General features: G+C 37.7%; 1 protein-coding gene across 3 annotated transcripts in view; it reads right to left on the bottom strand.

The window, feature by feature from the left end:
- ARL13B (ADP ribosylation factor like GTPase 13B) overlaps window positions 1-16,868 on the bottom strand; it is a 102,536-nt gene that overhangs the window by 66,540 nt on the left and 19,128 nt on the right. For all 3 annotated transcript variants that reach the window (XM_037833963.1, XM_037833980.1, XM_037833972.1), the window contains one exon: window positions 2,468-2,717. In XM_037833963.1, the coding sequence (XP_037689891.1) occupies window positions 2,468-2,717 (250 nt within the window). The remainder of the gene's footprint in view (window positions 1-2,467; window positions 2,718-16,868) is intronic.

Raw genomic sequence — 16,868 nt, 5'->3', positions numbered from 1 at the left:
ACGGATAGATCAATTACATTTTTTTAACTGATTCTTTCTTATATGTTCTAAATTAAGAATACGTATTTTTTGTACATTTCGTATGTATATATATATATATATTTTACTTATTTTTAATGCAATTTTACTGAGATATTCTCACACACCATATAATCCATCCAAAGTATACAATCAGTGGCACACGGTATCATCAGATAGTTGTGCACTCATCACCACAATTAATTTTTGAGCATTTTTAGTACTCCAAAATAAATAAAACATTTAAAAAATAAAAATAAATAAATTAAAAAGAACACCCAAACCATCCCATATCCTTTACCCTCCCCCTATTATTTATATATTTTTTGGTCATTATTTTATTACTCATCTGTACACACTGGTTAAAGAGACTGTCAGTCACCAGGTTTTCACTATCACATGGTTACACGATAAAAGCTGTAAGTTATACGATTTTCAGTAAGGATCAAGTCTATTGGCTTTCCATTCAACATATTCAGGTATTTCCTTCTAGCTATTCTAATACACTAGAAACTAAAAAGGAATATCTATGTAATGCATAAGAATAACCTCCAGATTGATCTCTCAACTTTGAGATCTCTCAGCCACTGAAACTTTGTTTTGTTTCACTTCTTTTCCCCCTGTATATTTTCTTGAAGCACATTCACTTTAAAAAACAATTTACTTAATTTATAAAAATTCTATGGTTGTAATTCTCACTTGAGAAAAAGTGGTAATAGGCAAATCACTCTATATTTCATAAACATTTTATATTTTTCATAATTACCTACCATGTTTTTCTAAGTTTTCACAGACTAGGAGACTATAATGGTCAAACAATCACCCTAGTCACAAATATTTTTTGTTTCCATTCAGGAGATTTCACTAGCCTACAGAGTTACCCAATTACTCAGCACTTGTCAGTTGCATGCCCCTGCCTAAAGGCTCTTCTCAAGAGATCTGCATGACTAACTCCCTTAACTCAACTGTCATCTTTTCCAAAAGACCTGATTATTCAAATTATAAGAACAACATGCCCTTGCCACCACTGCTACAAAGGCACCCCCGATCCTCTTTCTCCTACTTTATTTTTCTCCAGATACTTATTACCTCATGTGCAATTTAATTTATTTACTATATTTATTGTGTCTCACTTCCTAGATTGTAAGTTCTTGAGCTCATACATGAATTTTTGTTGTTTTGTTCCAAAAGGCATTTCCATCACCAAAATAAGGCGTGGCACATAAAGTGTGCTCAACAAATAACTGAATTAATGCATGCATGAATGAATTAATGAATGAAAGAATAAAGGAGTGAATAAATACATAAAATAAATTAATAAATAAACGAGTGTTTGGTTAAAGAAAAGCACTCACTTTTTTTTCAAATGACTATCAGTCATTAATACTACTTAATTTAATCTAGAAGTCACTGGTTCTATGCATAAACATTTTTAGAGGCTAATTTAGCCTATGGGGTTCAACAAAGTTCATTCTTCATACATAGCACTACTAAAGTTTACTTTCAGATTTAATAAAGGTGAGAAGTAATTATATAAGACAAATAACTTCTCAAGTGATTAAATATATAGAAATTAAACAATATAAACTTTACCAAAAAATGATACAATAAAGTTTACCATTTGTAATCAGAGCTTACAATATGCCTCATTGAAAAATGTTCAGTTACCATTGGACTATACTAAGAAGCTCTGCTTCTCACTTCTTACCTAACCAAAAGATAGGCTAATTTTTTTTTTAATTCTTAACTAATGGATCATAAGAATGAGAGAAAAGGAACAAGAAGGCACAAGCACATATTCAGTTTACTCCAAGTTTAAGAACAACATAAACATGCATTGTAAACTTTCACTTTACTACGTCTCATAGTTATAGCACTTTACAGTGTTTACTGTGCATAAATGCTATGAAGGCAGGTAGTGCAAAAGTCCTTTGTCACTTAGTTTTTTTAAAAATGGTGAGACAGCTGGACACTGATAAAAGCATATTGCTAAATTAATACAGACACAGATTACATGTTCAGTATGAAGATGCAGACATGAAATTGGGAAATCAATGTGGCATTAAAAAAATAAACCATTTAAATACACTGCAAACAAAAATACTCTTCTAGAGCCTTGTTAATAGACTATAAGTTATAAAAAGACAAAAAAAAATTTATTCTAGACAATTTCAAAATGCAAAATCTGATAAAAAGTAAATCATCAATAAAACAAAGAATTTAAATTTGAATACCCAAAAGATGTAATTATAAGGTTTGTTCAAAATATAGCCTCAACCCTTAATCCCTAGAGACAGCATCATAACAAGGCTTCAGTATATTAACAACTCCCAATTAATCACATACTTTTATTATACTAGGGGTAGCTATTTTGGCTTATTCAGTATTTTGTAACTTATGTAAATTTCTTCATTAGCTAATACCCAAGTAATGTTACAAAGCTACTTACACCAAAACAGGCTTTCCAGATATCCTGGGATGTCTAAGCACTTCTGACATCGTCTCTTTTGTTTCTTCCATTCTCTCTCCATCACTGGAATCCACAACAAATATTACCCCATAGGATTCAGCATAGTAATTCTTCCAGATTCCCCGAATTCTCTTTCCACCTCCCAAGTCAAAGATGGTTACTTCAAATTTTCCTTGTCTAAGGTCAATTTTGGAAAATCCAACAGTAGGAGCTACATCTTCAGGATGCTCTGTTCCAAATGACACAAAAGAAACAATCTTGAGGCTTTAAATCAATAACATTAATTTAACTCTACAACTTGAATGACATGAAAAGTATTATTCAATCATATCTTAGTTCTAAGTGGAAAGTTTACTATTGCTTTATATCCAAGCATATTGAAAGGGTAGGGTAAATATTATAAAATATTCAACTAGAATTTGGGTTCAATGCAGATAAGAATTTGTCTGTTTTGTTTACTGATATAACCCAGCACCTAGAATAATCCTAACATATAATAGGTATTTCATAAACACCTATTAAATGATTAAATGAATGAATCCCTGCCTTTATGGGGTTTTATTTCCCATATAACAAATAACAAAAATCTCAACACTTTGTGCCCATAGCCAGGGACAGTTACAACTTCAGTGGACTTATAATGGAATCCATGAACATTTACAGAACAGAAAAGTTTAGAAAAATCAAAGAATAAGAAATGGTACCAAAAGTAAGTCCACTCATTTTAATAAGCTGAATTGCAGGTACAATTGATTAAAGAGACTTTTGAACACAACTTGTTAACAGAAAGAGAAGATCTCATTATTTCTAGAAGAACATGTTTTGGATGTTCCAATAAATTCATAATCAATTTTTTTTGGCTACTGTATATGACACAAAGAAGGTACAGAATACATATGATTATAACTGCCAAGCAGTAGTAATAGCAATATGGAAAGAGATCAAAAAGATCACCAAGGGTCAAGAAAGACTTCACAGAGGAGACAGGACTCACGCCTTAAATAAAGATAGGATCTAAGCAGGCAGAAGAGTAACCTAAGTAAGGGAATGGCAAAGACAAGTAAGTATAAACAAGTTGCACACTGTGGTTGAGGACATGTATAAGATTGGGAATATAGAACGAAGCTACCCTGAGGAATGTTCTGAAGATAGAAAATGGTTAGCCATTGAAAGCATTTCAGCTGACCAAGGATATGATTAAAGTAACTATGGCATTGTTTTGTTAAGATTCATCTTGCAAATATCTCTAGAACTGATTAGAAGTGAGACACTTCCCAGAAGGTACTGAGAAAATCTATATAAGGTATGAAAATAAAAAGGAAGGAATGGAAAAAGAGGGAACTCCTGAAGATTAATAGAACCTGGTGACTCAATTGTTAAAGGAAAAAAGAGCTCAAGCTTCATGTTTTATGCCTAGAATACAAAAGATCAGGTTTTGTTTAGAGCTGCACAGTCAACACAGTAGCCACAAACAGGATGTTACTTTTAAAATTAAAAAGTAAAATTTTTAAAAATTAAAAATTCAGTTCATCAGTTACACCAGCCACATTTCAACTCCTCAAAAGTCAGTGGCGAGGTGGGGCAAGATAGCAGAGAGGTGAGGTGTGTGAGTTTGAGTTACTCCTCTGGGGCAGTTGGTAGAAAGCCAGGAACTGTGTGGACCGGACACCGCAGAGCAATTTGAGTTTGGACATACTTCATACAACACTCACAAACACGTGGATTAGCTGAAATCAGCAAAATCTGTAAGTTCTCGCAGCCAGGGGGCCCACAGCCCTCCTTGCCAGGAACAATCCCAAGGGAGGAAGGGCCATCGGTGCTGGGAACCAGGAGGGAGAACTGCAGTTGCAGCACTGATTAACAAACTCAGACTGCTGAACAAAAACTCCAACCACAAATAAACTGAGACCAGACACCTGAGAATCTGGGAGCAGTCAGCCCAGCAGAGAAAAGATATGGCTAGGAAAAACAGCAAAAAAAAAAAATAAAATAAAAATAAAAATAAAAGGAGACTTTTGGAGTTGGAGTGAACATAATACAGAGGGCTAACAAAAACAGCAAAAAAATAAAAAATAAAAACAGAGTTTTGGAGTTGGGGTGAACATAATACTGAGAAGGGCTGAGTTCAAACAGAACCAGGCACATAATGCAAATCCAAATCCCTTCTCTGAAAAGCCCATTTCTCTGTTTTCTTGATTGTTCCTTAATTGCCCTCAACTCCTTGTCTTTTAGAATTTTAATATCCATGAGAACTGCAAGGACAGTAAATAGTCCATACTGGGCCCTTCTTTTTCTTTTTTTTTTTTTTTGTTTTGTTTTGTTTTAAATAACTATTCTAAGAAGCCCATTACAGAAAGCCTCAAAGACTTGCAATTTGGGCCCAGGCAAGAGCAGAGCTAAGAAAGCTCTGAGAGACAAAGCAAAAAGTCTAGGGGTGGAGAAAATTCGCTAAGGACCATAACTTCCTAAGAGAAGGGGGACGTGGCCCAGCTCCAGTGGCAGTCCTGCCTGGGGAGCTTAGGCCCCAGGGGCTGGAATTCAGGAAGAAGCTTCAGTCAGCCATGCCCCCAACAGGGTCAGGGTCACCAGGAGAACTAAAGGCTCCATGCCTCTTTACACTGGTGGGGGAGCTGCAGACTGGCAAGTGCCACCTGATGGGCAGCACAGGACAAACAGTGAGTCTAGAGGCCTCAAAGGAGGGTCTCAATCTCAAGGAAACTCCATACGCTCCTCCTGAGACCTGGACCTCTCTGGACCGAGAAAGCTGGACTGGGGTTGACCATATCTGAGGAGACCCTCACAAAAAAAGGCTACATAGAAGAAGGGTAAGAAACAGAAAAGCAAGGGGTGAAAAACTCCGATCAGCTAAATAGAGCCTAAGTTAGAGGCCTAGAAGCTGAACTAAATACCAGAGGTTAGAGAACAAAGCCAACCAACCAGAAAATCCTAGGTAAAAGAGAGAAAATGAGCCCCAGAATAAACTAATCAAGAAAGTCAGCTGCCTAGATAGCTCAAGATAATGAGCCATACTAGGAAACATGAAAATATGGACCAGCCAAAGGAACAAACAAATAGTTCAACAGAGATACAAGAGGTGAGACAACTAATGCTACATCAATTCAATGAACTGAAGGAAGATATAGCAAAAGAGATGAAGCATATAAGGACACTGGATGACCATAAGGAAGAGATTATGCATAAACTTGAAACAGCAAATGGCAGAACTTATGGGAATGAAGGGCATAATGGAGGAGATGAAAATACAATGGAGGGTTACAACAGTAGATTTGAACAGGCAGAAGAAAGGATCAGTGAATTGGAAGACTGAACATCTGAATTCACACACACAAAAGAACAGACGGTGAAAACAATGGAAAAATATGAACAGGGTCTTACGAGCTGAGTGACAACATGAAAGGCACAAATATATGTGTTATGGGTGTCCTAGAGGGAGAAGAGAGGGGAAAGGGGGCAGAAAGAATAACAGAAGAAATAATCACTGAAAATTTCTCAACTCTTATGAAAGACAGAAAATTAGAGATTCAAGAAGTACAGCACACCCCAAACAGAATAGACCCCAAACAGACCTACTCCAAGACACTTACTGATCAGATTGTCCAATGTCAAAGATAAGGAGAGAATTTTGAAAGCAGCAAGAGAAAAGCAATCCATCACATACAAGGGAAGCTCAATAAGACTATGTACAGAATTCTCCACAGAAACCATGCAGGCGAGAGGACAGTGATATGATATATTTAAGATAGTGAAAGAGAACTGTCAACCAAGAATTCTATATCCAGCAAAACTGTCCTTCAAAAATGAAGGAGAAATTAAAATATTTCCAGACAGAGAAACACTGAGAGAGTTCGGGAATAAGAGACCGGTACTACAAGAAATACAAAAGGGAGTGCTACAGACTGATAGGAAAAGAAAGGAGAAAGAGGTTTGGAGAAGAGTGTAGAAATGAAGATTATCAGGAAGGCTAAAAAGAGAGAGGGAAAAAATAAGACATGACATATAAAATCCAAAAGACAAAATGACAGATGAAAGTACTGCCCTTACAGTAATAACACTAAATGTTAATGGATTAAATACCCCAAAAAAGACACAGACTGGCAGAATGGATTAAAAAACAGGACCCATCTATATGCTGTCTACAAGAAACTCACCTTAGACACAAGGACAAAAATAGGCTGAAAGTGAAAGGTTGGGAAAAGATATTTCATGCAAACAGCAACCAGAAAAAAGCAGGGGTAGCTATATTAACATCAGACAAAGTAGATTTAAAAAGTAAAACAATTAAAAGACACAAGGAAGGACACTATATATTAATAAAAGGGTCAATTCATCAAGAAAACATAACAATCATAAATATTTATGCATCAAGCCAGAGTGCCCCAAAATTCATGACGCAAACACTGAGAACACTGAAAGGAGAAGTAGGTAACACCATAATAATAGTTGGATACACAGCTCTTATCAATGGATAGAACATCTAAACAGAGGATCAACAAGGAAACGGAGATGTTGAATTATATAATAAAGGAACTAGACTCGACAGACATTTATAGAACACTACACCCCACAACAGCAGATACTCAAGTGCTCATGGAACATTCTCTAGGATAGACCACATGCTGGGTCACAAAGCAAGTCTCAACAAATTTAAAAATATTGATATTATAAAAAACACTATCTTAGATCATAATAGAATGAAGTTGGAAATAAATAACAAGGAAAAGATTGTAAAATTCACAAATACATGGAGACTAAACAACACACTCTTAGAAAACCAGTGGGTAAAGGAAGAAATTACAAGAGAAATTAGTAAATACCTCGAGGCAAATGACAATGAAAACACAACATATAAAAACTTATGGGATGAAGCAAAGGCGGTGCTGAGAGGGAAATTTATTGTCCTAAATGCCCATATTAAAAGAGAAGAGACAGCAAAAATTAAGGAATTAACTGTCCACCTGGAGGAACTAGAGAAAGAACAGCAAATAAACCCCAAAGCAAACAGAAGGAAAGAAATAACAAAGATCAGAGAAGAAATAAATGAAACTGAGAACAGGAAAACAACAGAGAGAATCAACAAAACCAGAAGCTGGTTCTTCGAGAAAATCAAGAAAATTGATGGACCCCTAGCTAAGCTAACAAAAAAAAAAAAAAAAAAAGAGAGAGTGGATGCAAATAAATGCAATCAGAAATGGGAAAGGAAACATAACTACTGAAGCTGCAGAAATAAAAGAGATAATGAGGAGATACTATGAGCAACTATATGCTAATAAACTGGACAACTTACATGAAATGGAGAACTTCCTAGAAAACCATGAACAACCAACACTGACCCGGGAAGAAACAGATGTCCTCAACAAGCCAATCACAAGCAAAGAGACTGAATCAGTCGTCAAAAAGCTCCCAAAAAGAAAAGCCCAGGACCAGATGGCTTCACATGTGAATTCTACCAAGATTTCAAGAAAGAATTAATACGAATCCCGCTCAAATTCTTCAAAAAATTGAAGAGGAGGGAAAGCTACACAACTCATTCTATGAAGCCACCATCACCCTGACACCAAAATCAGACAAAGATACTACAAAAAAAGAAAATTATAGACCAATCTCTTTAATGAATATACATGCAAAAATCCTCAACAGAATACTCGCAAATAGAATCAGATTAAAAGAATCACACACCACGACCAAGTTATTCCAGATATGCAAGGGTGGTTCAACACAAGAAAATCAATTAATATAATACAACACATCAATCAATCAAAGCAAAAGAACCACATGATCATCTCAATCGATGCAGAAAAAGCATTGGACAAAATTCAACATCCTTTCTTGATGAAAACACTTCAAAGGATAGGAATAGAAGCGAAATTTCTCAATATGATAACGGCAATATATGAAAAACCCACAGCTAACATAGTACTCAATGGGGAGAGATTGAAAGCTTTCCCTCTAAGTTCAGGAACAAGACAGGGATGCCCACTGTCACCACTGTTATACAACATTGTGCTGGAAGTTCTAGCTAGAGCAATTAGGCAAGAAAAAGAACTAAAAGGCATCCAAATTGGAGAGAAAGAAGTACAACTTCCCTTGTTTGCAGATGACATGATTCTATATATAGAAAATTCAGAAAAATCTACAGCAAAGCCATTAGAGCTGATCAGCGAATACAGCAACGTGGCAGGCTACATGATCAACATGCAAAAATCTGTAATATTCTTATACACAAGTAATGTGCAACAAGTGGAAGAAATAAAAAAAAAAAAAAAAACTCCGTTTCCAATAGCAACCAAAAGAATCAAGTATTTAGGAATAAACTTAACGAAGGTCACAAAAGACATATACAAAGAAAACTACAAGAAACTCCTAAAAGAAATTGAACAGGACCTAAAAAAATGGAAGAATGTATCATGTTCATGGATTGGAAGACTCAATATAATTAAGACGTCAACTCTACCTAAATTGACTTATAGATTCAATGCAGTAGCAATTAAAATCCCAACAATTTACTCTGCAGAAATAGGAAAACCAATAACCAAATTTATTTGGAAGGGCAGGGTGCCCCGAACAGCCAAAAATAACCTGAGAAAGAGGAACTAAGTGGGAGCTCTCACACTACCCTACAAAGCTACAGTGCTCAAAACAGCATGGTACTGACATAAGGACAGAGAAACCAATAAACAGAATCGAATTGAGTGTTCAGAAATATACACTCTTGCATCTACAGACAATTGATCTTTGATAAGGCACACAAGCCAAAGCAACTGGGACAGAGCAGCCTCTTCAATAAACGGTGTTTGGAGAACTGGCTATACATTTCCAAAAGAATGAAGAGAACCCCTATCTCACACCTTATCCAAAAATAAACTCGAAATGGATCAAAGACCTAAACATTAGCACTAAGACCATAAGACTTAGAAGGAAATGTATGGCAATATCTTAAAGATCTTATGATAAGAGGTGGTCTCCTAGACCTTACACCCAAAGCATGACCAACCAAAGAACAAACAGACAAATGGGATCTCCTCAAAATCAAACACTTTTGGACATCAAAGGACTTTGTTAGAAAAGTAAAAATGCAGCTTACACAATGGAAGACAATATTTGGAAACCATATATCAGATAAGGGTTTAATATCCCAAATATATAAAGCAATCGTACAACTCAACAACAGAAAGACAAACAACCCAATTAAAAAATGGGCAAAAGACATGGACAGGCACTTTTCTGAAGAGGAAATACAATGGCTCAAAAATAATGAGAAAATGCTCAACTTCACTGGCTGTTAGAAAAAGCAAATCAAAACCACAATGAGATTATCATCTCATACCTACCAGAATGGCCATTATCCAAAAACACAGAAAATTACAAGTGCTAGAGAGGATGTGAAGAAAGAGGCACACTTATTCATTGGTGGGAATGTAGAATGGTGCAACCACTCTGGAAGACAGTGTGGAGGTTCCTCAGGAAGCTAAGTATAGATCTGCCATATGACCCAGCTATTTCATTGCTAGGTATATACTCAAAGGAACTGAAAGTTAAAACAAACGGACAGTTGTAAACCGATGTTTACTGCAGCATTATTCATGATTGCTAAGAGATAGAAGCAGCCCAAATGTCCATCAACGGATGAGTGGATAAGCAAACTGTGGTATATACACATGATGGAATATTATGCAGCTGTAAGACAGAACAAAGACATGGAACATATAATAACATGGATGAACCTTGAGGACATTATGTTGAGTGAAGTTAGCCAGAAACAAAAGGACAAAAACTATATGGTCTCACTAATATGAACTAACATTAATGAGCAAACTTTGCGAGTTAAAAGCTGATAACACAGGCTACCAGGAGATAGAAAGAGGGTAGAGATCGGGTATTTGATGTTGAAAGACTACAGAATGTTCAGCAGGATTAACTGTATAGATCCAGAAATAGATAGCATAATACTGTGCGATGGTAGCAAAACATTGTAAGTGCACTGAACAAAGATGTCTGTGAGTAAAGCTGAAAGAGGTGGGATAGGGGAATGTATGACATCAGTGTTAAAGAAAGATGATAAAGACTGGGAATAACTTGGCAAAAACTGGAGTCACCAATGACTGTTGCTAAATGTACAAATATAAAAATGTTTTTACATGTGGGAGAACAAATGAACTATTATATTGTATTGTACGACATTTTATTTTTCTTTTTATTATCTTTTTTATTATTCACACACAAAAAAAACTTTTTCATAGTAATCAATATGTTCAAGTGCTGACTGTGGTAATAAATGTACAACTATATGATGATACCATGAACAACTGACTGTACACTGTGGATAATTTATGGTATGTGAATATAAATCTATAAAATCGTAGGAAAAATATAAATGGGGTAAAAGTGCTGGAGAAAACATGGAGAGTGGGATGTACCTATTTACTGCTGATGAGGAGGCAGAATGCTGTAGCCTTCCTGGAGATCAGTGTGGTGGTTCCACAAGAATCTAAGTAGGTGGGGGCCATAAGATCCTGCAACCTCATTATGGGGTATGTACTTAGAAGATCTGAGAGCAGAGACATGAATGGACATTTGTTTATGAAGGCAGTATTCATGATTTGCAATGGGTGGAGGAGGTCTAAGAGTACACCGACTGAGGAACAGAATGGCGAACTGTGGTGTATGCATTCAATGGAATAATTGAGCAACTACAAGAAGGAGTGAAGCTGAGAGACAACCAACGAGGTGAATGGATCCTGTAGACAGCATTTTGAGTGAAGTACGCCAGATACAAAGGCAAACACTTTAAGGCCTCACCAATATGGACTAACTTACAATGTGTAAACCCAGAATTGAATCTCAGAGCACAGCCTAATAGGGAAATGATTATTGTAATGGTACCTAGATTGTAAACTCTTACAGCAGTCAAATCTATTCCTGAATTGTAATGTCTATCTCCAAACTCTGAGTTGTTGATCCCTTGTGTATAACCTGGAACATTTCGTAACTGTGTAACACCTGAAACTCAGAGCTAGAGCTCGGCAGTTGTGAATGTCAGTATTAATGCATACAGCAACTGTTAAAAAAAAAAAAAAAAAAAAAAAAAGCTGAAGAAGAGCCCAAACTTCAATTAGAGATATGAATGAAGCAGATCTGGTTAAGACTAGTCAAAGGGCAAAGGCTGAAACTGACTGTGTGTTAAAACTTCAACTTCCATGTGAGACCAAGGGAAAAGATGTTTATTTGGTGTAGGATCTATATTTTCTAAACTATACAACTTGTACAGTCAATTTGTTCAAATACCACAATTACATGGAACTTTGAATAGGAAGTGAGATATGGTAGGTGTGAATAGGTTAGCATGAAATAGCAACACATCCCAAAGTAATTTGGGCAGAGAATAAAAATATATATGCAGGGCCCCCGTGAGGAGCTGAGGGGAAATCCGAAAGTGTTGGACTTCCTCACCTGGATTGCTGCTGATGTTCTCACAAATATTGAGGACTGATGGCTTAGTAGGCTGAGCCCTGTATCTTGGGGCTGGCCCTTATGAAGCTTGTTCTTGCAAAGGAGAGGCTCAACTTGCTTATAATTGTGCCTAAGAGTCTCCCCCTGAGTGCCCCTTTGTTGCTCAGATGTGGCCCTCTCTCTCTAACTAAGCCACTTTGGCAGGTGATCTCACTGCCCTCCCCCCTACATGGGACCTGACTCCCAGGGGTGTAAATCTCCCTGGCAACACAGGATATGACTCCAGGGATGAATCTGGACCTGGCAGTGTAGGATTTAGAACATCTTCTTGACCAAAAGGGGGATGCGAAATGAAACGAAATAAAGCTTCAGTGGCTGAAAGATTTCAAATGGAGTCGAGAGGTCACTCTGTGGACATTCTTATGCTATAGTGCATAAGATAACACTTTCTAGGTTTTAAAGTATTGGAATAGATACAATTAATTACCTGAAACTATCAAGCTCCTAAACTATATAGAGAACACTTTCTAGCTTTTAAAGTATTGGAATAGATAGAGGTAATTACCTGAAACTATCAAGCTCCAACCCAGCAGACTTGACTCTTGATGACTGTATAACAATGTAGATTACAAGCGGTGACAGTGTAATTGTGAAAACCTTGTGGATCGCACTCCCTTTATCCAGTGTATGGACGGACGAGTAGAAAAATGGGGACAAAAACTAAATGAAAAATAGGGTGGGATGGGGGGTAATTTAGGTGTTCTTTTTTGTTTTTATTTTTTATTCTTATTCTGATTCTTTCTGATGTAGGGAAAATGTTCGAAAATAAATTGGGGTGATGAAGGCATAACTATACGATGGTACTGTGAACAGTCGATTGTACACCATAGATGACTGTATGATATGTGAATATATCTCAATAAAACTGAATTTAATTAAAAAAAAAAAAGCCAGTGGCTATCCTGCTAGACAGAGCTGATACAGAACAGTTTCATCATTGCAAAAAGTTCTATTGGACAAGATTGATTTAGAGGGACTTATCAACCCCACATTCAGCAAAACATTTGTTATTACAAAGACAAATAAGAAAAGCATTTGCTGCTAGGTTAAGTGTAACTGAGAAACAGACTTGTAATGCATTATTCCCTTTCATTAGTCACCCTATTAGAGTCTACAGAGCTCCCTAGCAACTTAGAGCGATTACAAATCACATTTTGATGCTCAGGTCTTCATTATCTAAAGAAGAAACAGGCAAGGTTAGAATTAATATAAGCAGTCTGGTTTTCCAGAACAAGGATTACACCGGACTTTTGAACATGCATATCTATCTAATCCAGGCCAGAACTGGCTTCTATAAGTAAAACAGGTAGGTCTGTCTTTGAGTGTAATCTGGGAGGTACCCCAGGAAATGATCACTGAAAATAAAGTAAATCAACTATGCTGGACAAAGAAAAAGGGCATTAACATGTATTGGACACCTACTCTGCACCAGAACTTACTAGGCTTTAGAATACAAAATTGAATATGATACGGTACTATCCTCAAGGAACATACTGTGCAATACAGAGACAGAATATTAATGGAAATAATACAAAATTTATGTGTTCTGTGAAAAAGCTTGTGGAGGAGAATGTGAAGGAATCAGAGAGAAAAAGCAAAGAGCAGGAGGTGGAGGGCAAGTTATGGTCTAGAAAGACATCAGAGAGGAAATGAAATGCGAGTCCAGTTTTAAAAGTTATACAGTTGTAACAGAGAAAACAGAAGAACATACGAGGCAGAAGGAGCAATGTAGGCAGAGATAAAATGATCGTAATATTCCTAGTAAACCAAATCAGATTAGTAATTTTCTCAAAGTTACATGATATACAGAGCCACACTCAAATGTAGGTCTTCAAAACTTCAAAAGCCTGCTTCTTTTGTTACATGGAATACCCTCCCCTGCTTCTCTACCCTTTCTCATGGTTCACACTCATGAGTCTGTGTTTTAAGACTCAAGACTAGGGAGGCGGGGCAAGATGGCGGACTGGTGAGCTGTATGTTTTAGTTACTCCTCCAGGAAAGTAGGTAGAAAGCCAGGAACTGCGTGGACCGGACACCGCAGAGCAATTTGACTTTGGGCATACTTCATACAACACTCATGAAAACGTGGAACTGCTGAGATCAGCGATATCTGTAAGTTTTTGCGGCCAGGGGACCCGCCCCCCTCCCTGCCAGGCTGAGTCCCGTGGGAGGAGGGTCTGTCAGCGCCGGGAAGGAGAAGGGAGAACTGCAGTGGCAGCTCTTATCGGAAACTCATTCTACTGATCCAAACTCCAACCATAGATAGACTGAGACCAGACACCAGAGAATCTGAGAGCAGCCAGCCCAGCAGAGAGGAGACGGGCACAGCAAAACACAGCAAGAAAAACTTCAAAATAAAAGCAGAGGCTTTTTGGAGTTCTGGTGAACACAGAAAGGGGAGGGGCAGAGCTCAGGCCCTGAGGCTCATATGCAAATCCCAAAGAAAAACTGATCTCTCTGCCCCCCCTGGATCTTTCCTTAATGATCCTAATTGCTTTGTCTCTTGGCATTTCAATAACCCATTAGATTTGCGAGGAGGGCTTTGTTTTTTGTGTTTTTTTTTTTTAATCTTTTTTTTTTCTGTTTCTAAAACAATTACTCTGGGGGGCCCAGTGCAGAAAGCCTCAAAGACTTGCAATTTGGGCAGATCAAGACAAGAGCAGAGCTAGGAGAGCTCTGAGACAAAAGGCAATAATCCAGTGGCTGAGAAAATTCACTAAACACAACTTCCCAAGAAAAGGGGGGTGTCCGCTCACAGCCATCATCCTGGTGGACAGGAAACACTCTTGCCCGTCGCCAGCCCCAGAGCCCAGAACTGCCCCAAACAACCCAGTGTGACGGAAGTGCTTCAAATAACAGGCACACACCACAAAACTGGGCATGAACATTAGCCTTCCCTGCACCCTCAGCTGATTGTCCCAGAGTTGGGAAGGTGGAGCAGTGTGAATTAACAAAGCCCCATTCAGCCATCATTTCAGCAGACTGGGAGCCTCCCTACACAGCCCGGCAGCCCAGAACCGCCCTGGGGGGATGGTACTCACCTGTGACATAGCACAGTCATCCCTCAACAGAGGACCAGGAGGTGCACGGCCTGGAAGAGGGAGCCACTCGCAACTCTCAGGGGCCATATGCCAATACCAAGGACTCATGGGTCAGTGGCAGAGACAAACTGCGGCAGGACTTAACTGAAGGATTACACTATTGCAGCAGCTTTAAAACTCCAGGAACACCAGGGAGATTTGATTGTTAGAGCCACCCCCCTTCCCTGACTGCCCAGACACACGCCCCATATACAGGGCAGGCAACACCAATTACACACGCAAGCTTGGTACACCAATTGGACCCCACAACACTCACTCCCCCACTCATCACAAAGGCAAAGCAGGGGAAAACTGGCTTGTGGAGAACACGTGGCTCGTGGATGCCACCTGCTGGTTAGTTAGAGAAAGTGTACTCCACGAAGCTGTAGATCTGATAAATTAGAGATAAGGACTTCAATTGGTCAAGAAATCCTAAAATAAGCCTATCAAGTTAAGCAAATGCCAAGAGGCCAAAAACAACAGAAAATTATAAAGCATATGAAAAAAACAGACGATATGGATAACCCAAGCCCAAGCACCCAAATCAAAAGATCAGAAGAGACACAGCACCTAGAGCAACTACTCAAAGAACTAAAGATGAACAATGAGACCATAGTACGGGATAAAAAGGATAAAAAGAAGACCCTAGAAGAGCACAAAGAAGACATTGCAAGACTAAATAAAAAAACAGATGATCTTATGGAAATTAAAGAAACTGTTGACCAAATTAAAAAGATTCTGGATACTCATAGTACAAGAATAGAAGAAGTTGAACAATGAATCAGTGACCTGGAAGATGACAGAATGGAAAATGAAAGAACAAAAGAAAGAATGGAGAAAAAAAACAAAAAAACTGAAACGGACCTCAGGGATATGATAGATAATATAAAACGTCCGAATATAAGACTCATTGGTGTTCCAGAAGGGAAAGAAAAGGGTAAAGGTCTAGAAAGAGTATTCAAAGAAATTGTCGGGGAAAACGTCTCAAATCTTCTAAACAACATAAATACACAAATCATAAATGCCCAGTGAACTCCAAATAGAATAAATCCAAATAAACCCAATCTGAGACATATTCTGATCACATTGTCAAACACGGAAGAGAAGGAGCAAATTCTGAAAGCAGCAAGAGAAAAGCAAGTCACCACATACAAAGGAAACAACATAAGACTAAGTAGTGACTACTCAGCAGCCACCATGGAGGCAAGAAGGCAGTGGCACGACATATTTAAAATTCTGAGTGAGAAAAATTTCCAACCAAGAATACTTCAAATTTGAGGGAGAGCTTAAATTTTTCACAGACAAACAAATGCTGAGAGAATTTGCTAACAAGAGACCTGCCCTACTTCAGATACTAAAGGGAGCCCTACAGACAGAGAAACAAAGAACGGAGAGAGAGACTTGGAGAAAGGTTCAGTACTAAAGAGATTCAGTATGGGTACATTAAAGGATATTAATAGAGAGAGGGGAAAAATATATATGACAAGCATAAACCAAAGGATAAGATGGCTGATTCAAGAAATGCCTTCACGGTTATAACGTTGAATGTAAATGGATTAAACTCCCCAATTAAAAGACATAGATTCGCAGAATGGATCAAAAAAAATGAACCATCAATATGTTGCATACAAGAGACTCATCTTAGACACAGGGACACAAAGAAATTGAAAGTGAAAGTATGCAAAAAAATATTTCATGCAAGCTACAGCCAAAAGAAAGCAGGTGTAGCAATATTAATCTCAGATAAAATAGACTTTAAATGCAGAGATGTT

The sequence above is a fragment of the Choloepus didactylus genome, chromosome 1 (genome assembly GCF_015220235.1).
Source record: "Choloepus didactylus isolate mChoDid1 chromosome 1, mChoDid1.pri, whole genome shotgun sequence".
Taxonomy (NCBI): domain Eukaryota; kingdom Metazoa; phylum Chordata; class Mammalia; order Pilosa; family Megalonychidae; genus Choloepus; species Choloepus didactylus.
Note: the sequence above shows the minus strand (reverse complement) of the source record. Positions and strands in the feature narration are given on the sequence as shown.